Genomic DNA, 20172 nt, shown 5'->3' on the forward strand with positions numbered 1-20172 from the left:
GGGTTCTTATGGGTTAAATACATTTAGCACATTGTTAAAGGGACATTTCAACCCAAAATCAAAACCTGTAGTGCTATTTATCAATCTAGATAGTTTTGTTGTGAGATGCATGTGAGAAGTGTTGGAGATATCATCCATAGAGACATCTCCCCTCTCTCCAATATAATGTGATTAGATGGCACTAAGCGGTGGGGCTCAAAGCGCCAAAAAAATACATTTAAAAACTCAACAGTGATGTCACTTTCTAAAAATCATAACCCGGTTACTCAAGATAATCCTCAGACCTTGTGAGCAGTTTCATGTAGGAACTAAATTGTTTCTACTGAACTTCACCTGCCAAACTATATTACTGCTAACTCACCTAACACAGCTGAGCTAGCCAACATTACAGCTCAGCCGAGAAGGACGTGTCATTTTTACATCTTGCACTGTCACGAGCACAAGTCTAACCCATGATCTGATCGATGCACACTTCCTGTCTGTGCGGTGATACCGCTGTGCAAGAAAAATATGGTTGAGAGCTGCAAATGGACATCATCTCTCATAAGTCCTCTCCCCTTCCTGTTCATTGTGAAAGCTTTATAGCTATGTGACCATAAAACGACATTCATAAAGTGGTAGGATTATGGAAAACTGCCTCTCTGTTAAAGCCTAACTACGGAATGGAACATGAGATAAACACTTTGAGATTAGATATATAGATAGATAGAAATATACTTTATTCATCCCCAGGGGGAAATTTGTATCTAAGAATATAAAAAGATAAAATAACAAAAATGCACAGTATATACAATTAAATAGAATAGTGTTCAATTAGATAAAAAACTGTAGTGCAAAGATCAACCAGCAGCAACTTTCTCCAACACCTGGATCAGAGGATGATCCGGGTTATCCAATATAGTTACGGAGGATGAAGGGAACATTATTATTATAATTCTAAGAAAAATGAAAAACAAGACAATCTTTGAGCTAGAAACGACGCAATTATTTAACCAGTATTTATTTGTCATAGAGATCAGCAGCTGATCATAAGTTGGACTTGCCTCCTGTTGCTGCCTTTTTCGCCAGGTCATCACTGTAAATGAGAACTGGTTCTCAACTGACTCCTCTGGTTAAATAAAGGTAAACAACGATAATAATAATAATAATAATAGTTGAAAGTCAACACTAACTGATACATAGCAACTAGTAACTCCCCACTCTGATCAGTTGCCCCATCTTCCACCTATTTCCAGTCTTGGTGCTAAGCTAAGCTGACCGCTGCTGGCGCCAGCTACATATTTTACATACAGGCATGAGAGTAATATTCATTTCCTTGTTTAACTCTCGGCTAACTGTATTTCCCAAAATGTCAAACTATTGCAGAAAGTGCATTTTAGAAGAACTACATGAACACGTGAAGAGATATTCTTTAAAAACTCTGTAGTTCTTCCTCTGAAAAGCTTATCTTTGCTTATACACTTGCATTTCTGAGCTTTTTATTCTTAGTCAAATTCAGTAATTATCAGTGTCAAGATATCTGACAGAACCAATTTTGTCACGACATGGTGAGGCTGATATTTACAATCCCTCTGTTAATGTATCACCTGGTTGAGTGAATGGGAGGGGAGATGCTACCCATGGCTACATATAAGAGTTACACCTTCCACCCTTACATGAACTGTGACAGTGTGGGGCTCCAATACAGGCAGACACCATGGGGAAAGGTTTCTATATCAGTAAAGCTGTTGGGATAGTGGCTATCATCCTGTGTGCAGGGGCCCTGGCTACGATCATTGCTCTATCTGTTGTTTACTCGCAGGAAAAGGCAAAAAATAATAATGAGGTCTCTCCAACGGATGGAGGAACAACAACAACCAACCCCCCCGTCACCCCGTCCCCGTCCAATGAACCTTGGGACAAGTATCGTCTGCCTAAGAGCCTGGTGCCGGACCACTACCATGTCACCTTGTGGCCACGTCTGACCGTAAATGCGACAACTGGACTCTACATCTTTACTGGTAAGGTTTTTTACATTACATTACAGTCATTTAGCAGACGCTTTTATCCAAAGCGACTTACAAGAAGTGTATTCAACATAGGTATTCAAGAGAACTACTAGTCACCAGAAGTCATAAGTGCATCTCCTTTCTTAAACAAGCATCCAGGAGCATAAACCAGAGCAAAGGTACAGTGCAGAAACAAAGTAGTACAAATACAATAAGTGCTAAGTGGAACGCTCAGGGTAGTACTTCTACCCTGAGCCTTCCACTCAGTTCCTCTGAAGCGAGATCACTTTCTTTACACAAATTAGTTGGTCTAGATTCACCCTCCTCAGTCAGCAAGGATACAAACCAGTAGGAGTTTGAAGGCATTGCTTTGAGTGGAAAAGGGATGGCAATAAAGACCGATGGACCACTGTGGCTCGGCAGGTAGAGCCGGTCCTCTTACATATTAAATTGTAAATTTCCCCACTGCGGGACTAATAAAGGATTATCTTATCTTATCTTATAATCAGAAGATCTGCGGTTTGATCCCCGGCTTTACTAGTGAATGATTAGAATCAGATGTGCAGGTGGCACCTTGTATGTCAGCTATTTACATGTTGAGATGTAAAGTTAAGTGGTTGGAAGAATAGAAAGACAAAGAGATTGGTTCAAGGTTGTTTCATACCACTTTTAACAACATATTTAGACCCTGCTTCTCTCAATGTTTTAAAAGGAAAGCATAGAATACAAAATTCCCTTTCAGCTTGACGGTTCAATCTTGATCTTAGAAAGAGCAGTGGATTACATTGTGTGGTCATTTAGTATGTGTGTGTGTGTGTGTGTGTATGTGTATATATATATATATATATATATATATATATTGCATAGTGTTGCTGTCCTGTAAAACATTTCCAAAACATCAATGTGTCATTTTTGTTAGGGGTTTTCAATAGTTTATTTAACTCAAGAAGTAGAAGAATTGTCTCAACCCAAAAAGGAAACCTTCAAAAACAGTCAAAATCAGCATATTTGGAGATGGTTTTCACTGGAAAGTGACAACAGCTTTATTCTGATTTGATATGCAGGGGTCATTGTTTCTGAACTTGGAGGCTAGGACCCCCACACGTGGTTGCAAGATAGAGCTGAGGGGAAGCAGAATCAACAGGATAAAAAAGCATTTAAAACATTTCTCTTTGTTTTGTTCTTTGTAAATTACTGGATATCTTTTACCTCTTTGAGATTTGAATGCCTTTTCAAATAAAACAACTCATAACCAACTCACTTACATGCAACTAGTGCTGAGGGTTCCCGAGTGGGCATTGCTTTGTTTTGATGAGTCACAAGGCTGAAAAGGTTGGAAACCACTCTTCAAAGTGATCCAACTTGCGCACAAAGACGGTATCAAGAAATGAAAGCTTGGATTCTGATTTTCCAATTTCCAACTTGAAAATTTGAATTTGAGTTTGGCTTCTTACTACTGCTGATCACAGTTAACATTATTTTGTGTTGTTTTAGGTGAGTCAAGTGTGGAGTTTCAGTGTGCTGAGGACACCGACCTGATTCTCATCCACTCCAACAAGCTGAACTACACCAAATTCGAGACTGGCCACTTGGCGATGCTCACATCTGTCAATAGTGGGGTCAAAGCTCCCTCAATCAAGTTCTCCTGGCTCCAGAATGTGACTCAGTACCTGGTCCTACAGCTGGATGGTAAAATGACTAACGGCCACAGGTACCTCCTCTCCACTAAATTCACCGGAGAGCTGGCTGATGACCTGGGAGGCTTCTATAGAAGCGAATACATGGAGGATGGCGTAAAAAAGTATGTATTTGGTGTCAGATGATACTCATGACTTGGGCAAATGTGAGACTGAGAGGTTTCAGAACATGCACTAACCAGCAATGACCTATAAGAAGTTCTCACGCAAAATATTTGATTGCCTGTCAAGTATCTGGAGTCATATTAGAACTTACTTCATCCATTTATGTTGGGTTCAGACTGATTATAGCCCGACCCAGCAGTCGTAGAGGAATAAATTGAAATGCAATATATAAATAACCTTTAATTAACTAGGAAGACACAGCTCCACGGTGAGGTCTAGCCAAGACAGGGTCAAATAGCAACATCCAACACAGAATAGGACAACAGTATGAAGCAAATTAGACCATGAAGCAGTGTATGAGGTTGCCTGGAGACCATGAAGCATTGACAGTGACCCACTTACCAGAGTACGACAGATGTGAGGAATTGGCAGAAAGCTATGAATAGTAGTTATCGAGAACAACGCAAGGAATAACGAATTAATGAATAAGTAGAATACACCAACAGGAGGCCATCTTGCAATGGAATTACAACGCCAAATCAAGCCAGGGTGTAAAATTGGGCTGGGCTAATGGCACATGCCCCACTGGGATGGCGATGAGTTGGTGGTGACGCTGGTTTTTATAGATACTGTGACGTCAGGCCGTATAGGACAGGATATCCACTGCGGTGCCTATGGCCCTCATCCAATGAGCTTTCGGTGTTGAGTTTTGGAAGAATATTCACACGTAGGCGGGACTTAACGTCCCATTGGGGTTGGTGTGAATCTTAACTGAAATCAGGCTGCTGACTATCCTGAAGGCCCATTTCAGACCACATGGTCCCAACAGTGCTGAAGATAGAGAGACAATCATATTTAAAAAGAGACAGCAACAAGATGATAGGCTAATGATTGAATTGTTTCGTTGTGCTATTGGATAGAGGAGACCAGCTGATCTAAACAGCTGATATCATAATTGACAGCTCCGAACAATGAAATTATAAGTGAGCATGAGCGAGAAGTGATTTGCAGATGTATGAGAAATAAACTATGGGCTTAGGCATGCAAGAGTATTGTCTTTCTGAATGAAGCTGGAGCTTCATTTGGATGTTGGTTTGTTTCTTTAAACATCAACTTTCATTTGTTTATCTCCTGTCAGGGTTGTTGCTACTACTCAGATGCAGCCAACAGATGCCAGGAAGGCTTTCCCCTGTTTTGACGAGCCAGCTATGAAAGCTATTTTCTACATCACGTTGCTCCACGACCAAGGAACTGTAGCCTTGTCCAATGGCGAGGTGAAAGGTAAGTTGCACTGCAATAGTTATTGGAAAAGGATAATTTTAACAATTTCTGACAAAATCAATGGAATATATGAGGAGGACGCTGGTCCTTTTGTTTGTGGATGTAACATCAATTTTAGGGTTGTCTAAGACTGTGGACAGCAGGGTGTATTATAGTGACATGTTATAGGAAAAAAGAAATTCAAACTAAGTATAAGTGATTAAAAATGAATAAAGTAATAAATATTTTGGCCTATTCAATTTAATTTCTCTTCTACAGAATTAAGCAATGTCGTCACTGAGGGTCACAATGTGCACAAGACAACCTTTGAGCCAACTGAGAAAATGTCCACCTACCTGTTGGCGTTCATTGTCAGTGACTTTACCTTCATCAATAATACCATTGATGGAGTTTTGGTAAGTGACTTTAACTTTAAATTTGACCTAATTGATCATGTTCTGCGTGATCTGCACAATACCACAACAATATCGGTTTAGATAATTATCGATTTAAAATGTTTGTTCTCAATAGACCACCAAGATTCCAGATGTTGCTAAGAGATTTTTTATGCCACTGGAAAATAAATTGTATTTGTTGCACCCTAATAGTTGGTCTCCATTAATTAGTAACATGAGCAGTGTAATACCCGGATAATTGCAGCAACTCTCCAGCCTACCTTTTTTAAAAATGGGAACCTCACCCCCAGTCTCCTACTTGACAGGCACTGTACCAGACCTCCATGTGACAATGAAGAGGCTTTTCAACCAAAAGAATGCAACAATGTCCAGAGCATTCAGCATTTCAGGTTCAAAGCTCTGGACATTATTGTTTGGGGTCAGGAGTTCCTCAAAGTGCTTTCCACAACCCAAAAATGTCCCCTGTCCGGGTCTGCAGTTCTCCCATTCTGAGTCGGCTTATAGTTTGCCAGAATTTCCATGAGGCCAACCAAAAGTCCTTCCTCATAGTCTCCCCAGACTCCTCCCACACCCGGGTTTTTGCTTTGGCCACTGCTGCAGTTGCAGCCCCTCTGGCAAACCAGTACGTCTTTTGCTTCAGGAGACCCAGGGGCCAGCCAAGCCCGAAAGGTCACTTTCATTAGCTTGATGGCCTTCTTCACCACTGGTGTCTACTATCAGGTTCTTAGGTTGCCGCCACAGCAGGCACCAACAACCTTCCGACCACATCTCCTAGCAGCCGCTTGGCGCATTCGGATTCCATAACCCCAGCTTCTCCCTGAATCTACCAAAAATGTTTCACAGTTGGGAGTTGAAGACCTTGCAGACAGGGGCCTCAGTCAGATAGTATCGTTGATCTTATGCAATCAATGATGTGACAGGTACATTCAAACTAACGACAATGTGCATAATGAGACTGGGTAATATGTTTTATTGTACGTATTATGTGATGTGGTTTTAGATTCGCATCTTCGCCAGGAAGCCTGCTATTGCTGCTGGTCAAGGAGAGTATGCCCTTAACAAAACTGGACCCATCCTTAAGTTCTTTGAGAAGTATTACAATTCCAGCTACCCTCTGCCAAAGTCCGGTAAGTCCACCACACATGATGATATCAGGAAATGATCAATATCCTCTTTTTTTATGTACCTTTGTTAAATCGTTTCCTGGACCATTTTTAGTTTTTGCTGTATTACGTACGCACAGTACACCTACCAAGGTATTCATTAATGTGACATCTAATCCAGATACGATTTAACTGTACCACTTCCTCAGTGGTCAGTAATTCTTGCGATCACGTTTAGTATCGTTTGTGTGCGTTTTTGTAGTCAACCTCAAAAACCTCTTTTTGTAACCATTGGCTGCCACTTCCAATAAAACAGCAGTGCCAGTCATTCTGAACACCATATAAAATGCTATTGCTTCATCTGTTCTTTTGTCATCAACGCAAGACGTATGTGCTTATTTCAAGGGTGATTGTGCCTTTCAGTTTTGACATTTAAGACTTTGGCAAGAAGATCTGAGAAGATTACATACAGTATCAATTATTAAGAGATATCACTTGATAACTTGAATGTTATACAGTCTTTCATGACAGTTGTAATCTTTTGTCATCCAATCTTTGTTGTCCAACTCATACAGTACATTCCCTAATTTTGTTACATTGTTACACATTTCTAATTCTGGCAAATCCTCCCTCCAGATGTGCAGTTAGAACTTACTTAGTCAACTTAAAAGCATTAACTCCACAGGTAATCAACCACTAATAATATCTTGTTCAATGCAGATCAGATAGCTCTACCAGACTTTAATGCTGGAGCCATGGAGAACTGGGGTCTGATCACATACAGAGAGACAGCACTGCTCTACGATGAACAGTTCTCCTCCAACTCCAACAAGCAAAGGATTGCGACCATCATCGCTCATGAACTGGCTCACATGGTTTGCATTTAACACTGGAAACTGCATCACTTTACAATGTCTATTGAATCTTGCATAACAGATCCAGTTCTTGACAAATTGATTCTCAATTAGCAAAATAGCCTAAGCTGAATTCAGAAAAGGCAAGCTATAAAGGAATTACAACCAGCACTGCCATCTGCCATTCGTTGGAATGATTTTCTTCAAACGTGGCATGAGAACATCCCAATCAAATAGTCAGTAACTCTGATTTAGTCAGCCAACTCACCAGACAAAACTTCATTTTTTGGATTATAACATAACACTCAGTCCAACTCACAAGTCTACAGGTCTGGGAACCCATGTCTAGTTTATCTTCAGTTCTTTCTTGGCATGGCATTCACACCTTTTCTCTTTGCTGTCCCTTTAGTGGTTTGGTAATCTGGTGACCCTGAGGTGGTGGAATGACTTGTGGCTGAATGAAGGCTTTGCATCCTATGTTGAGTACCTGGGAGCAAACGAGGCTGAACCCGACTGGAATATTGTAAGATATTTCCTTCCCACCTCATGGCCTCAAGAATGGTGACATTGATTGGTGGAGTCTTGGCCTTACTGTCTTATTTGTCTCATAATAGAAAGACCTCATCGTGCTCAGTGACGTCCACAGGGTGTTTGCCGTCGATGCTCTGGCCTCTTCTCACCCCCTGTCCTCTAGAGAAGAGGACATCCAGAAGCCTGCACAGATCAGTGAGCTGTTCGATGCTATTTCATACAGCAAGGTAACGTCATACACTCGAGCCAGCTGTCCATCTCTGATCCTAACATGCATTTAATTCATCTCATAGATAACCATAGATAAATCTATGTTCTCTTTTCTTTCAATGATGTCTAAAGGCATTTGAAATGTGTTTGCTCATTCTCAGGGAGCATCTGTTCTGAGGATGTTGTCGGACTTCCTAACTGAAGAAGTCTTCACAATGGGACTACGGGTATTGACTTCATGGAGACATACAATCCAATATTTACCTGAAAAATTCCCTCATGCTACTGTGAAGCATATTCCCCTTTTTGTTTGACACAGTAAAGAATCTGTTACCTTGACAGGGTTTGAGTAGACACGGTCTTGACAAATTAATTTTCTATTAGAAACATGGTAGTGTGCATCTGATAACTTTGAAAAAAATTGAAAAAAGCAAGTTATTACCACCACGGTCCAGCCCAGTCATTGAGATGATTTTCTTCAAACGTGGCTTGAAAACATAACCATCAATCTGTCAGTAATTGTAATTCAAACAACTCACCTCAAATGGATTATTATCTGAATGAAAAAAATATATAATTTTTAAATGCTGTGTGAGCAGCAAAGCTTTCAGGTGAAACAACATAACTAATTTTCTCTGTCCAACCTGCAGACCTACCTGGGTGAATTTGCGTTTGGGAATGCAGTCTACACAGACCTATGGAATCATCTGCAGTCGGCATGTTCATCGCTATAGACTATCAAGTTTTGAACATTAAGCTAATGTGTTAACCAAAAGGATCTCAAGTACCTGCAAACCTTCAGGCTGTTACTTCATTTTTTTCTTTGTTTGTCTGCTTCCACAGGCTGTTATTGCTAATGGCACTCAACTTCCTGACACTGTCCACAATATCATGAACACATGGGTGCTGCAAATGGGCTTTCCTGTGGTTACCATAAATACCATGACTGGGGTTGTGTCCCAGGAGCACTTTCTCTTGGATCCAGACTCGGAAGTCACTGCTGTATCTCCCTTCAAGTATGTACACTGCCTTTCTTTCATACTTCCCTTCCACTTGACAAATGAATTAGGTATTTCTTGTATTTGCCTTGCTGCTATATATCATTACATCTACAGTACAGGACAACTCAATTTGCTATACTTTGCTGCTACTCCTGCTTATATTACTAAACTGGCATTACCACTAAATGTATATTAGTACTACTATCTTCAATACTATTATAAATTCTAGTATTGTCACTAAAAATTATGCAACTAAGACTTTTTTTCTACTCATAAATTCCTAATAATTTTTCATTGTAATATCAATATGATAGAAGTGATAGAGTCCAGTTTTTGAAAGCCAAAGAATTTTTTTTTTAAGAATAATCTATATGCAGATGAAACGAAACAGTTGTTTGTCCTACAGCTATGAATGGATTGTTCCAATCAAGTGGATGAAAACTGGAGATATCCAGAATCCGCAATGGCTGAATACTAAATCAGGTAAGATGTACAGACACCAACAATAACATGGTGCTTTTGTGCTGACAAATGAATCAATTTCGACTGACAGTAAGTGGGGAAAAAAAAAAACATTTTTACCAATAAATGTAAAAGTAACTGCAGGCCTTAGTTGATGGTCAAGACAAGTCAGATTTAAGGACTTTAGAAACACCTGTTTCTCTATTTGACTGATTCAACTATCAGTCAAAATATTGCAATGCAGCAGTAGAAACATAACACTAAGCACCAGACAGAGAATAGGGTGTTGTAAATCCATAAAAAGAACTACCTACATAACCTAACCAAGCCTAACAAGAAAAACAAACTTTAAACACATACAGAAGATGAGGAAAAACCCTACAGTTATTTTTCATAACTGTATTGTAGCTATGAATCTAACAAATATGTTTTTATAATGCAGATGCAGAAATAACATTCAAAACAAAGTGTAGTATTGACTGTAAGGTGCAGCAATATACTCTGAAGCTTTTAATCTTAAACCGTCTGTTGGGACTTCAGCAAGCCAAGGGGCACTGTCGAGGTGCTCTTGAGCAAGGCATTGAACTCCTAACTGCTTGGAGCGCCGACTGGCAGCCCCATCGCTATCCACAACTACTGAATGTAGAAAAATAAAGTACTCCCTTTATTAAGCTGACGGTTTTATCCAAAATGCCTTACAAGAATTGCATTCACCTATGTGGATACAACCCAAAAATGAGAGAATCATGCAAGTACATCAACTTTGTCAAACAAGCTGAATGTCAAGTGCTACATTTAGAAGCAATACAAGATTAAGAAAAAATAGTTACAGTCAGGATCAGCAGTAGCAGGGTGTAGTTGACGGACTGGGGTATATGGATTGACACCTGTATGTAGAATGTGCCTGAGCAACTTACAGCATGGTGAGCAAGTACCAGCATCTTGAATTGGATTCAAACAGTCACTGGTAGCCAGTGCAGGGTGTGCAGGAGCAGTGTAGTAGGGTACACCTGCAAATTACAGCAGTCTAGATAACAAGAGCCTGGACCAGAACCTGTGTGCCCCCAAAGTAAGACATTAATATGAGATGGAGAATGAATCTGCAGAAGTGGATTTTTGTGGTTTAATTTGGAGAGGAGAGGACAAAGTACAGGAGAGAGGTAAATGAATGAGTGCAAGACTAAGTAAACGTGATGGTGATGTGCGTATGATAATGTTCCAGATTAGAAAAGGGTTAGGGTTAATAGGAAAATTAGTCCCTCAGAGCAGGTCACATTAGACCAGGAAATGAGAGAGGGTGATCTGGGTTATTCAATTTGGATACTTAGCCACCAATTTGAGTGCTAAGTGCCAACAACGATAATGACTCCAACCACTTTTTCTTCTCTAGCCACAATTAATGAGATGAAGACATCAGGGGCTGACTGGGTTTTGGCCAACCTCGACGTGGTGGGTTACTACAGAGTCAACTATGACCCGGAAAACTGGAAAAGACTCATAGATAATCTGAGTACCAATCATGAGGTATATTTTTGGTTAACTTAGAAAAATGTGTGATCTTTGCTTTCCTATGAACATGATTCTTGATCTGAGTTGTAATAGTAGTGACAGGGATAATGCTCTTGTTTTTCAAGCTTATTCCAGTTATCAACAGAGCTCAGTTGGTGGATGATGCCTTCAACCTAGCCAGGTAAGTCCTGTTATTATATGAGAATACATATAGATGGTGTCGGTAATTAAGAGTGATAATCTGCAGTACTGAGATGTAGAACAAATTCATCTAAATTCTTTGTTACCTTCAGTAAAGCAGAAAGACTTGGTCCAAGCAACAACACCATTTAACACCACGTCAATTTTGGATATCCCGTTCATTTTCACAATTTTGTAACCCCAAAAGAGCAAAGATCATCTCTACAGTACTGGCCCTTCAGACCACCCAGTACCTGAACAAGGAGAGAGACTATATGCCCTGGGAGTCAGCCCTGAATAACCTGGACTTCTTCTACCTTATGTTTGACCGCAGCGAGGTTTATGGTCCCATGCAGGTGTGCTTCCTTTCAGCCTAGCATATCAGCATACAAATCAAAAGAGCAAAAACACAAATTTATTACTTCTAAGATTCCAATCTTCATTGAATTATAAAATTTCCTTAGCTCTGTCTTGCTTTTTTTTTAGAATTATCTGAGGAAACAGGTCACCCCTCTGTTTGAATACTACAAGAACATAACTCTCGACTGGAGCAAAGTACCTGATGGACACATGGACCAGTGAGTATTGGAAAACACATGGGCATTTACTGTTCCGGAGATCATACTTTTTAAGAGAGGCAATAACAAAATATGACATTTGCAAACTAACAAGTTAAACATTAAAGAATAGCGTTAGAGATTGCAGCAACATTGAAGATCTCCAGCTCTTGAGTCACCTGGAAGGGATGTGAATCATTAGTCACCTGGAAGGGATGTGAATCATTAGTCACCTGGAAGGGATGTGAATCGTTAGTCACTTGGTAGTGACGTGAGTTGTTAGCCACTTGGTAGTGACGTGAGTCTTTAGTCACTTGGTAGTAACGTGAGTACTTGTTAGTGACGTGAGTCTTTAGTCCCTTGGTAGTGACATGAGTCTTTCATCATTTAATAGTGACGTGAGTCTTTAGTCACTTGGCAGTGACATAAGTCTTTCATCATTTGATAGTGACGTGAGTCTTTAGTCACTTGGTAGTGATGTGAGTTTTTAGTCACTTGGTAGTGATGTGAGTCTTTAGTCACTTGGTAGTGACGTGAGTTTTTAGTCACTTGGTAGTGACGTGAGTCTTTAGTCACTTGGTAGTGACGTGAGTTTTTAGTCACTTGGTAGTGACGTGAGTTTTTAGTCACTTGGTAGTGACGTGAGTCTTTAGTCACTTGGTAGTGACGTGAGTCTTTAGTCACTTGGTAGTGACGTGAGTCTTTAGTCACTTGGTAGTGACGTGAGTTTTTAGTCACTTGGTAGTGACGTGAGTTTTTAGTCACTTGGTAGTGACGTGAGTCTTTATTCACTTGGTAGTGACGTGAGTCTTTAGTCACTTGGTAGTGACGTGAGTCTTTAGTCACTTGGTAGTGACGTGAGTTTTTAGTCACTTGGTAGTGACGTGAGTCTTTAGTCACTTGGTAGTGACATAAGTCTTTCATCATTTTATAGTGACGTGAGTCTTTATTCACTTGGTAGTGACGTGAGTCTTTATTCACTTGGTAGTGACGTTAGTTGTTAGACACAGCCTTTTCCTAAACCAAACTAAGTTGCTTTGTTGCCTAGACCTAACTTCCTGTTAAGATGGAAGTTTATTTATAAAGGACACTATACATGTAACTAACGTATATTGACATGCCGTCATGTTGAAAATTTACATGAGAGGGGTACCTAGTGCTTTGATCTCCAATACCAAGGCAAGGCAAGTTTATTTGTATAGCACATTTCAACAAGGCAATTCAAAGTGCTTCACATAAAACCATTAAAAGCATCAAAACATAATGCAAAAGAAAAGGAGATTTAAAAACAATTAAGAAACATTAAAAACAGTCATTAAAACACTAAAAAGCTAAAAACAGTGCAGTGCAGTTTAAGAAATAAAATACAGTAGTAAAATGCAGAAATTGATTAAAATCCTTGAATGTGGTTCAATCAAAGGCAGCAGCAAACAGAAAAGTCTTCAGTCTAGATCTAAAGGAGCTGAGGGTCTCTGCAGACCTGCAGCTTTCTGGGACTTTATTCCAGATATGTGGAGCAGAAAAACTGAACGCTGCTTCTCCGTGTTTAGTTCTGACTCTGGGAACAGAAAGTAGACCGGTCCCAGACCACCTGAGGAGTCGGGATGGTTCATAAGGTAGCAGCAGATCAGAGATGTATTTTGGCCCTAAACCATTCAGTGCTTTATAAACCAACAGCAGGATTTTAAAGTCAATTCTTTGTTGGACAGGAAGCTAGTGCAAAGACCTCAGAACTGGAGTGATGTGATCCACTTTCTTGGTCTTAGTGAGGACTTGAGCTGCAGTGTTCTGAATCAGCTGCAGCTTTCTGATTGACTTTTTACAGAGACCTGTGAACACACCATTACAGTAGTCCAGTCTACTGAAGATAAATGTATGGACAAGTTTTTCTAAATCCTGTTGAGACATAATCCTTGATATACTCTTCAGGTGATAGTAGCTGATTTTGTGATTGTCTTGATGTGGCTGTTCAGGTTGAGGTCTGAATCCATAACTACACCTAGGTTTCTGACTTTGTTTGTGGTTTTTAACATCAGTCATTGAAGCTGAGCGCTGACTTTCAATCGTTCATCCTTGGTACCAAAAACAATTACTTCTGTTTTATCTTTGTTTAATTGAAGAAAATTCTGGCACATCCAGTTGTTGATTTGTTCAATGCATTTAGCCAGTCCCTGTATGGGATTATAGTCTCCTGCTGATATAGTTATGTAGATTTGTGTGTCGTCTGCATAATTATGATAACACACTTTGTTGTTTTCCATAATCTGAGCTAGTGGAAGCATGTAGATGTTGAACAGAAGAGGCCCCAGTATTGAACCTTGGGGAACACCACATGTCATTTTTGTCAGCTCTGATGTGTAATTAGCTACAGACACAAAGTATTCTCTGTCCTTCAAGTAGGATTCAAACCAGTTGAGTGCTGTGCCAGAGAGTCCCACCCAGATTTTTAGTCTTTCTAGTAGTATGTCATGGTCGACCGTGTCGAATGCAGCACTGAGATCCAATAATACTAAGACTGAAATTCTGCCATTGTCTGTGTTCAAGTGGATGTCGCTCGAAATATTTTTGAAAAAGTGTGTTGGTAAAATATCCAAGCAGCAGGAGGATGACTTCAGATGTTGAATAATGTCTTCTAGGCTTCTAAGGTCGATTGAATGAAATTGTGTCATGATATTTGAATGGATGTTATTCAGAGATGGGGACAACACATATCCTGTGGTTGGTGTGGAGGCACTGACTGCTTGTCTAATTTTCTGAATTTTGTCAGTAAAAAATGAGGTAAATTGATTGCATGCCCAGGTGGATTGGAGCTCAGCAGCTACTGACACTGGAGGGTGTGTTAGCCTGTCGACGGTAGCAAATAAGGCGCGTGTATTGTTATTGTTTTTAGTTATGATGTCAGAGAAGAAGGACTGCCTTGCATTTCTAAGTTCCAAATTATAATTGCGAAGTCTCTCTTTATAGATGTCACAGTGAACCTGGAGATTTGTTTTTCGCCACCTGCGTTCAGCTTTCCGACACTCTCTTTTCTCTATTCTGACCAGCGTAGCATTTCTCCAAGGAGATCTTTGCTTACCCGAGACAACCTTCACTTACCATATACCAAGAGGCACTATACCAAGAGGCACTGACCAAGCTAGCCTCAGTATTTGAAGAGTTGGGAGTGAGAATGTGTTGCCATTACTGTAACGGGTGGTGTATGGACCCAATTGCAGTACAAAGGACTCAGAAGACAGAGGTAAAAAGTTCAACGTTTTGCTTAGACTCCGGCAGACAGGCAAACGGTTTAGAAACCGGCATACAGGAATCAGGAGAGGAGAGGCAAAGTTCTTGGTCAGGGACGGAAGGCTAGGTCGAATAACCAGGAGGCAGATGAAGCAGGGAATCAGGGACAGGCGAGGTCAGTACCGGGAAGACAGGCAGGAGAACGCTGGAAAGACTCGCATGGCAAAGAACAATCTGGCAAAGGAGTGAGTGTGGAGCTGGTGACTATATGCTGGGCTGATTGCATGTGATGAGAGGCAGCTGTGTGCACAGGTGAGTGGAGTGAACTGACAAGGTGGGCGTGGCTGACAAGTTGAGTGGGGCAGAAGCAGGATCAATGGAAAATTACTGATGGCTGGATGACTGAACTGTGACAATTACTAGTGTTCTTGCTCCCTGTATTTGATGAACGCTTATTCAACCTTACTCTGTCCCTGTGCATCATCCTTAATGTTTCTCCGTCCTCTAGGTATAACCAGGTGAATGCTATCAGCCTGGCCTGCAGGACAGGCCTTGAGGAATGCCAAAATCTGTCCAAGACATTGTTCAATCAATGGATGAACACTAATGAAAACCAGTGAGTGTATTTTCTCCCATTATGTGACATTGTATTGTATTGTCACTGATTTAATGATTCTTAACCGTATTTTTAGATCTTCTTTCTGTCCATCAACTATGTTGTACTGTCATCTTGCTTCAGGATCCACCCCAACCTGCGCTCCACTGTGTACTGTAATGCCATTGCAGCAGGTGACGCTAAAGAGTGGGAGTTTGCTTGGTCACAGTTTGATAAGGCCACCATTGCTATTGAAGCTGACAAACTCCGCTCTGCCCTGGCCTGCACAAAGCAACCCTGGCTGCTCAACAGGTCTGCTCACAGACAGCTTGACTGTTATACAGTGTACAACAGCGTATAACTGACAATTACTGACTAGTACACACATATATACTCTATTCTGCTTTTACCCTTTTAGGTATCTGGAGTACACTCTGAATTCAGACATGATCCGAAAGCAGGATGCCACCTCCACCATTGTTTACATTGCTAACAATGTGGTTGGGCAGTCTCTGGCGTGGGACTTTGTCAGGGCTCGATGGTCATACATTTTCAACGAGTGAGTACAACTCAGTACTTTTCAGTTGCAAACGTCACTTTGTTCCCATGAAACATATCAATGCTATCAGTGTTTTAGTCAAGCCTGCTAAGCATAAAAAATTGGCCATGTGTCAATTTTAATGGCGCTAAAATAGGCTTAATGGTTCTGAGTAAAAGGATGTTTTGAATACGGATATGCTAAATGATGAGTAAGATAACATGTCTCTTTGACCTCTGATATTCACATGCCCAACTGAAGCACAGTCACATAATAAAAGATCAATTGTCACATAATCGCTTTAACAGCAGGTAGGCAGTTTTACATTCAGGTTTATTGTCTGATAGCTTTTATTGACCAAGCATACTCAGTGTAATTCAAGCTCTGCCTCAGATTGACCTTTGTTCTTGACTCCTCATAAACCACGCAGGCCTCCCCCACAGACCATAATACGGGTGCTTGTGTAATTTCCCTACGGCTGAATTAAGTTAGGAGTTTCAGTGGTAGTAAGTTTTTTTGCGTGTTTTTTGACAAACATAACTAGTGCAACAACCAATTATCTTTGGTTATAGAATATCTATAATTAGATGTTTATAGATCCTCTATTTTAATTGTACACACAACAAAAACTAAGCATCTATTTTTTATGGATTGAGATAAAGTTATTTGGTCTCAGGCAGCCCTTTTGGGTCTGACCTGAAAAAACATGATCATACTGAAATTACTTTTGTTTCAGTTGGTGCACTTGGAATTACTCCATGCAAAAATGGCAAACAAAAAAAATGCCCATTGAAGCATATTGCAGCATTTCTTCAGATTTCTATTTGAAGAATATTAGCTTTTACCATCACTCAGAAGATCGATTGATCCCACAGGCTCGGTTAAACAGGTTAAAGAAATATTTTGTTCCTCAGTCTGTCAAACTACTGAATCAGAGTTTGTAAGTAGGCTTCGGTGTACCTGGGTCGAATACTAAATGTAGAAGAGAGCTATGAAATTGATTGCACAGCATTCACTTTTTGTTGATGTGATATAAGTTTGTAATATGGTTTTGTTGTTTGGTTAAATGTTATGTTTTGTATTTATGTGAAACGGTGTACTCTTGGGCCGCAAGAAAATATTCTGATAATAAATTTAAATCACACTGTAAGGAAGCACAATCCATTCACCCATTGGTTTTTGGACTGCCGTTTTGAAGTTTCCAGTTCGGCAATTTGTCCGTCCACATTCTGGTTTTCGGCCATAGCCATCTTGGTTTTTGATCGTCGCCATATTGACTATTTGCCACCAGAAGTGACTCGAGAGGGTGTAGCTAAGTGCAACCGAACACTGAATAAAACATTTTTAGGGGACCAAAATTAACTTCCTTAAAAGTTCTAAGACAAAAACACGGACAACTCCTACACCAGACAACGCCATAACCTGTGAATCAAGGTGGCCCCACCCTAAGCTTTTTGGTCTATTTGACTCTAAATGGACCATAATTTACTAAATGAACATCATGCTGTATTGAAGAAGACTTGAAACTAGAGATTGAGACCATAAACTCATGTATACAATGTTTACTGAGGTAATAAATCAAGAGAGAAGTAGAGTCATTTTCTCATAGACTTCTATGCAGCTTTAAGACACTTCAGCATTAACTTCACTTTTCAGAACCGGAGGTTGCCTTAGATGTGTAACAAGTGTTTTGGTTGCATAGTTACATTTTGCAAACATTTCTGAGGAGTTTGGAAAAGTAAATTCAGTATGGAGAAATATGTTTCACCAATTGTAAAAGCTGTGATTTGCATACAAATGGTCTTAATTATCTGTCATGTCTTGACTCACAGGTATGGTGGTGGATCATTCTCCTTCTCCAACCTCATCAACGGAGTCACCGAGCGCTTTTCCACTGAATTTGAGCTTCAACAGGTTAGATATTCTTTACCTTTTTGTCCACATTGTTTCTTTGAAATGGGTTTGGCCCAATTTCACCTAGAATCAAACACATTTTTATCTCTATTTTAAGGGATTTTTCAAGTTTCAATGTCGAGATTGTGGTCTGCCTGATACATTTTGTAATGTTGTACTAGCATATATGTAAATAACAGCATATGTGACCAATAATCCTGAGAGGCTCAAGTCACCAGTTTCTAACTCTTTAGTGGATTTTCTTTGTTTTATGGGTCGGTTCAATTCTAGGATTTTTTTTTTTTATATCTAACTGTGTGAACACAGTCTAAATGTGGTTTAAAAGATAATTATTTACATCAATGAAATCAATATAAATAAAACTATCGGTAGATATCGATTAAAAACTGCACCAAAATTATCAAAAAGACGTTAAAGTTACTATCAAAAGTAATTAAACGATATTACAATAAATCTAAGTGAATAGTATTCAATTAAATCAATAAATATATTTAGACATAAATTGATGTTAAACAGGCTTGCTGAGCCATGTGACATCACTGTGCTAATGCTGTGCTGAGCTGAGCTAGGCCCAGTTACATTAACAGGTCCATGTAGCAAAATGGATTCCTTTGTTAGCTTGAGATCCCGTCGATGGTGGAGGAGCCAGGCTGGAAGAAGTTTAGGTTCTGATGTGAAAAGAATGAACTGCTCTCCAGTACGACAGAGACTTCAGCCAGGAGCTACGAGTGAGAGAACAGACAACAACGAAACCGAGAGGAAACGAGTGAAAGACGTGTGTCGATCGAATTCATTGACCCATAATCTAGTAAACTATTATGTGTAAGTGTTGATTTTAAAGTCAATTTGATGTGTGCGAGAGAGAGAGTGATAGAGTAGGACCTGCAGTGTTGTAACTAAGTCTGAAAAATAAAACTTTCAACTTTTCAATTTCACGAAATTTGAGTTTGTAGAAGAATCTACTTCCTGTTTAAACCAGCACCCGCATGCCCAGTGTACGTGAATTGTCATGTGATATTCGTTTTCAGGCTTGCTAGTCTGAAGATTTACTATTTGTAATCCAGGGTGGGGCACATATATTACGTTGCTAACGCCCCACAGAAGTCTAAACTAGTGTATGTGCCCTGGTGCAGATTAACACACAGTAAAGCCTCACATATGTAGAGGCCTAGATTACCAATTTAATGCCTTTTTAAATTGATGGTAAAAAATATTAGAAGTTTCAAACTGTTCCTAAATCAAGTCATGTACCAAGTACCTAAAGTGATGTCTTTACTCAGACTGGCCTATGAGACATTTGACACTGTTCCTACGTCTGTGTTTTAGGACACTTTTTGACCCGTGTCACAAACCAGTGTGATCCTGTGTTATTTGCTGCTGACTCACTTCAGAAAGCTGCATCATCTCCTCGAACAACTCTCACCTGTGTGTTTGTGTTTTTGTGACAGCTGAAGCAGTTTAAGGCAGACAACAGTGTGGTCGGTTTTGGCTCTGGGACACTGGCAGTGGATCAGTCCATTGAGAGAACCATCAGCAACATAAAATGGCTCGCAGAGAACAAGGACAATGTTCTAAATTGGTTTAATACGGCTTTGTAGCTCTGTATATATACTTGTACGACATGCAATTTAAAGACTTCAACAAAATAAACTAGACCCAAATTTGCTTGCTGAAACTTTGATGTACCTGTTTGGTTAAATGAAAATGATTCCTTGAAAGTAGACATACTTGGAAAGAGCCAGAGAGGACTTGGGTAAGGATGTTTTTTTTGTTGTTGTTTGTTTTATACTTTTTTAATCACATTATTAAATGTATTGTGCTCCTGAAATGATACAGTAAAGAGTTTGTGTTGTTTTTTTGAGCATACTTTCAAAGCCTTTTTTTTGTGATTCAGGGTTGTTTTGTAACTTGACACGTCAAAATGTGTTCTTTCTCAGTATCAGGAGACTTTGCATGAAATAAAATAATAATAATAATATTGTGTCATAATGTGATTATTTTATTTATCCATGTCATTCAGAGTAAAA

The 20172-nt window shown here is 39.8% G+C and overlaps 1 protein-coding gene across 1 annotated transcript; it reads left to right on the top strand.

Moving 5' to 3' along the window:
• Positions 1–1649: 1649 nt before the first annotated feature.
• On the top strand, positions 1650–20121 carry LOC137881115 (aminopeptidase N-like). Its single transcript, XM_068722881.1, has 21 exons — positions 1650–2000; positions 3483–3789; positions 4929–5071; positions 5330–5466; positions 6467–6593; positions 7290–7444; positions 7833–7946; positions 8038–8181; positions 8326–8391; positions 8815–8880; positions 9008–9180; positions 9572–9648; positions 11018–11151; positions 11262–11317; positions 11525–11672; positions 11803–11894; positions 15607–15714; positions 15838–16005; positions 16112–16252; positions 18064–18145; positions 19594–20121. Exons 1-21 carry the CDS (start codon positions 1697–1699, stop codon positions 19741–19743), a joined length of 2892 nt encoding a protein of 963 aa, XP_068578982.1. The 5' UTR covers positions 1650–1696; the 3' UTR covers positions 19744–20121.
• Positions 20122–20172: the final 51 nt, after the last annotated feature.

This window comes from Cebidichthys violaceus, unplaced genomic scaffold (assembly GCF_023349555.1).
Source record: "Cebidichthys violaceus isolate CVI_PGR_0920_01 unplaced genomic scaffold, fCebVio1.0.p SCAF_3, whole genome shotgun sequence".
NCBI classification, from domain to species: domain Eukaryota; kingdom Metazoa; phylum Chordata; class Actinopteri; order Perciformes; family Stichaeidae; genus Cebidichthys; species Cebidichthys violaceus.

Excerpts from the sequence above, each read along its gene's own strand:
- LOC137881115 (XM_068722881.1), top strand. The coding sequence starts at position 1,697 with ATGGGGAAAGGTTTCTATATCAGTAAAGCTGTTGGGATAGTGGCTATC. Across the intron at positions 11,318-11,524 it reads GATGCCTTCAACCTAGCCAG|AGCAAAGATCATCTCTACAG; the intron begins GTAAGTCCTGTT and ends TAACCCCAAAAG. Across the intron at positions 16,253-18,063 it reads TGGTCATACATTTTCAACGA|GTATGGTGGTGGATCATTCT; the intron begins GTGAGTACAACT and ends CTTGACTCACAG.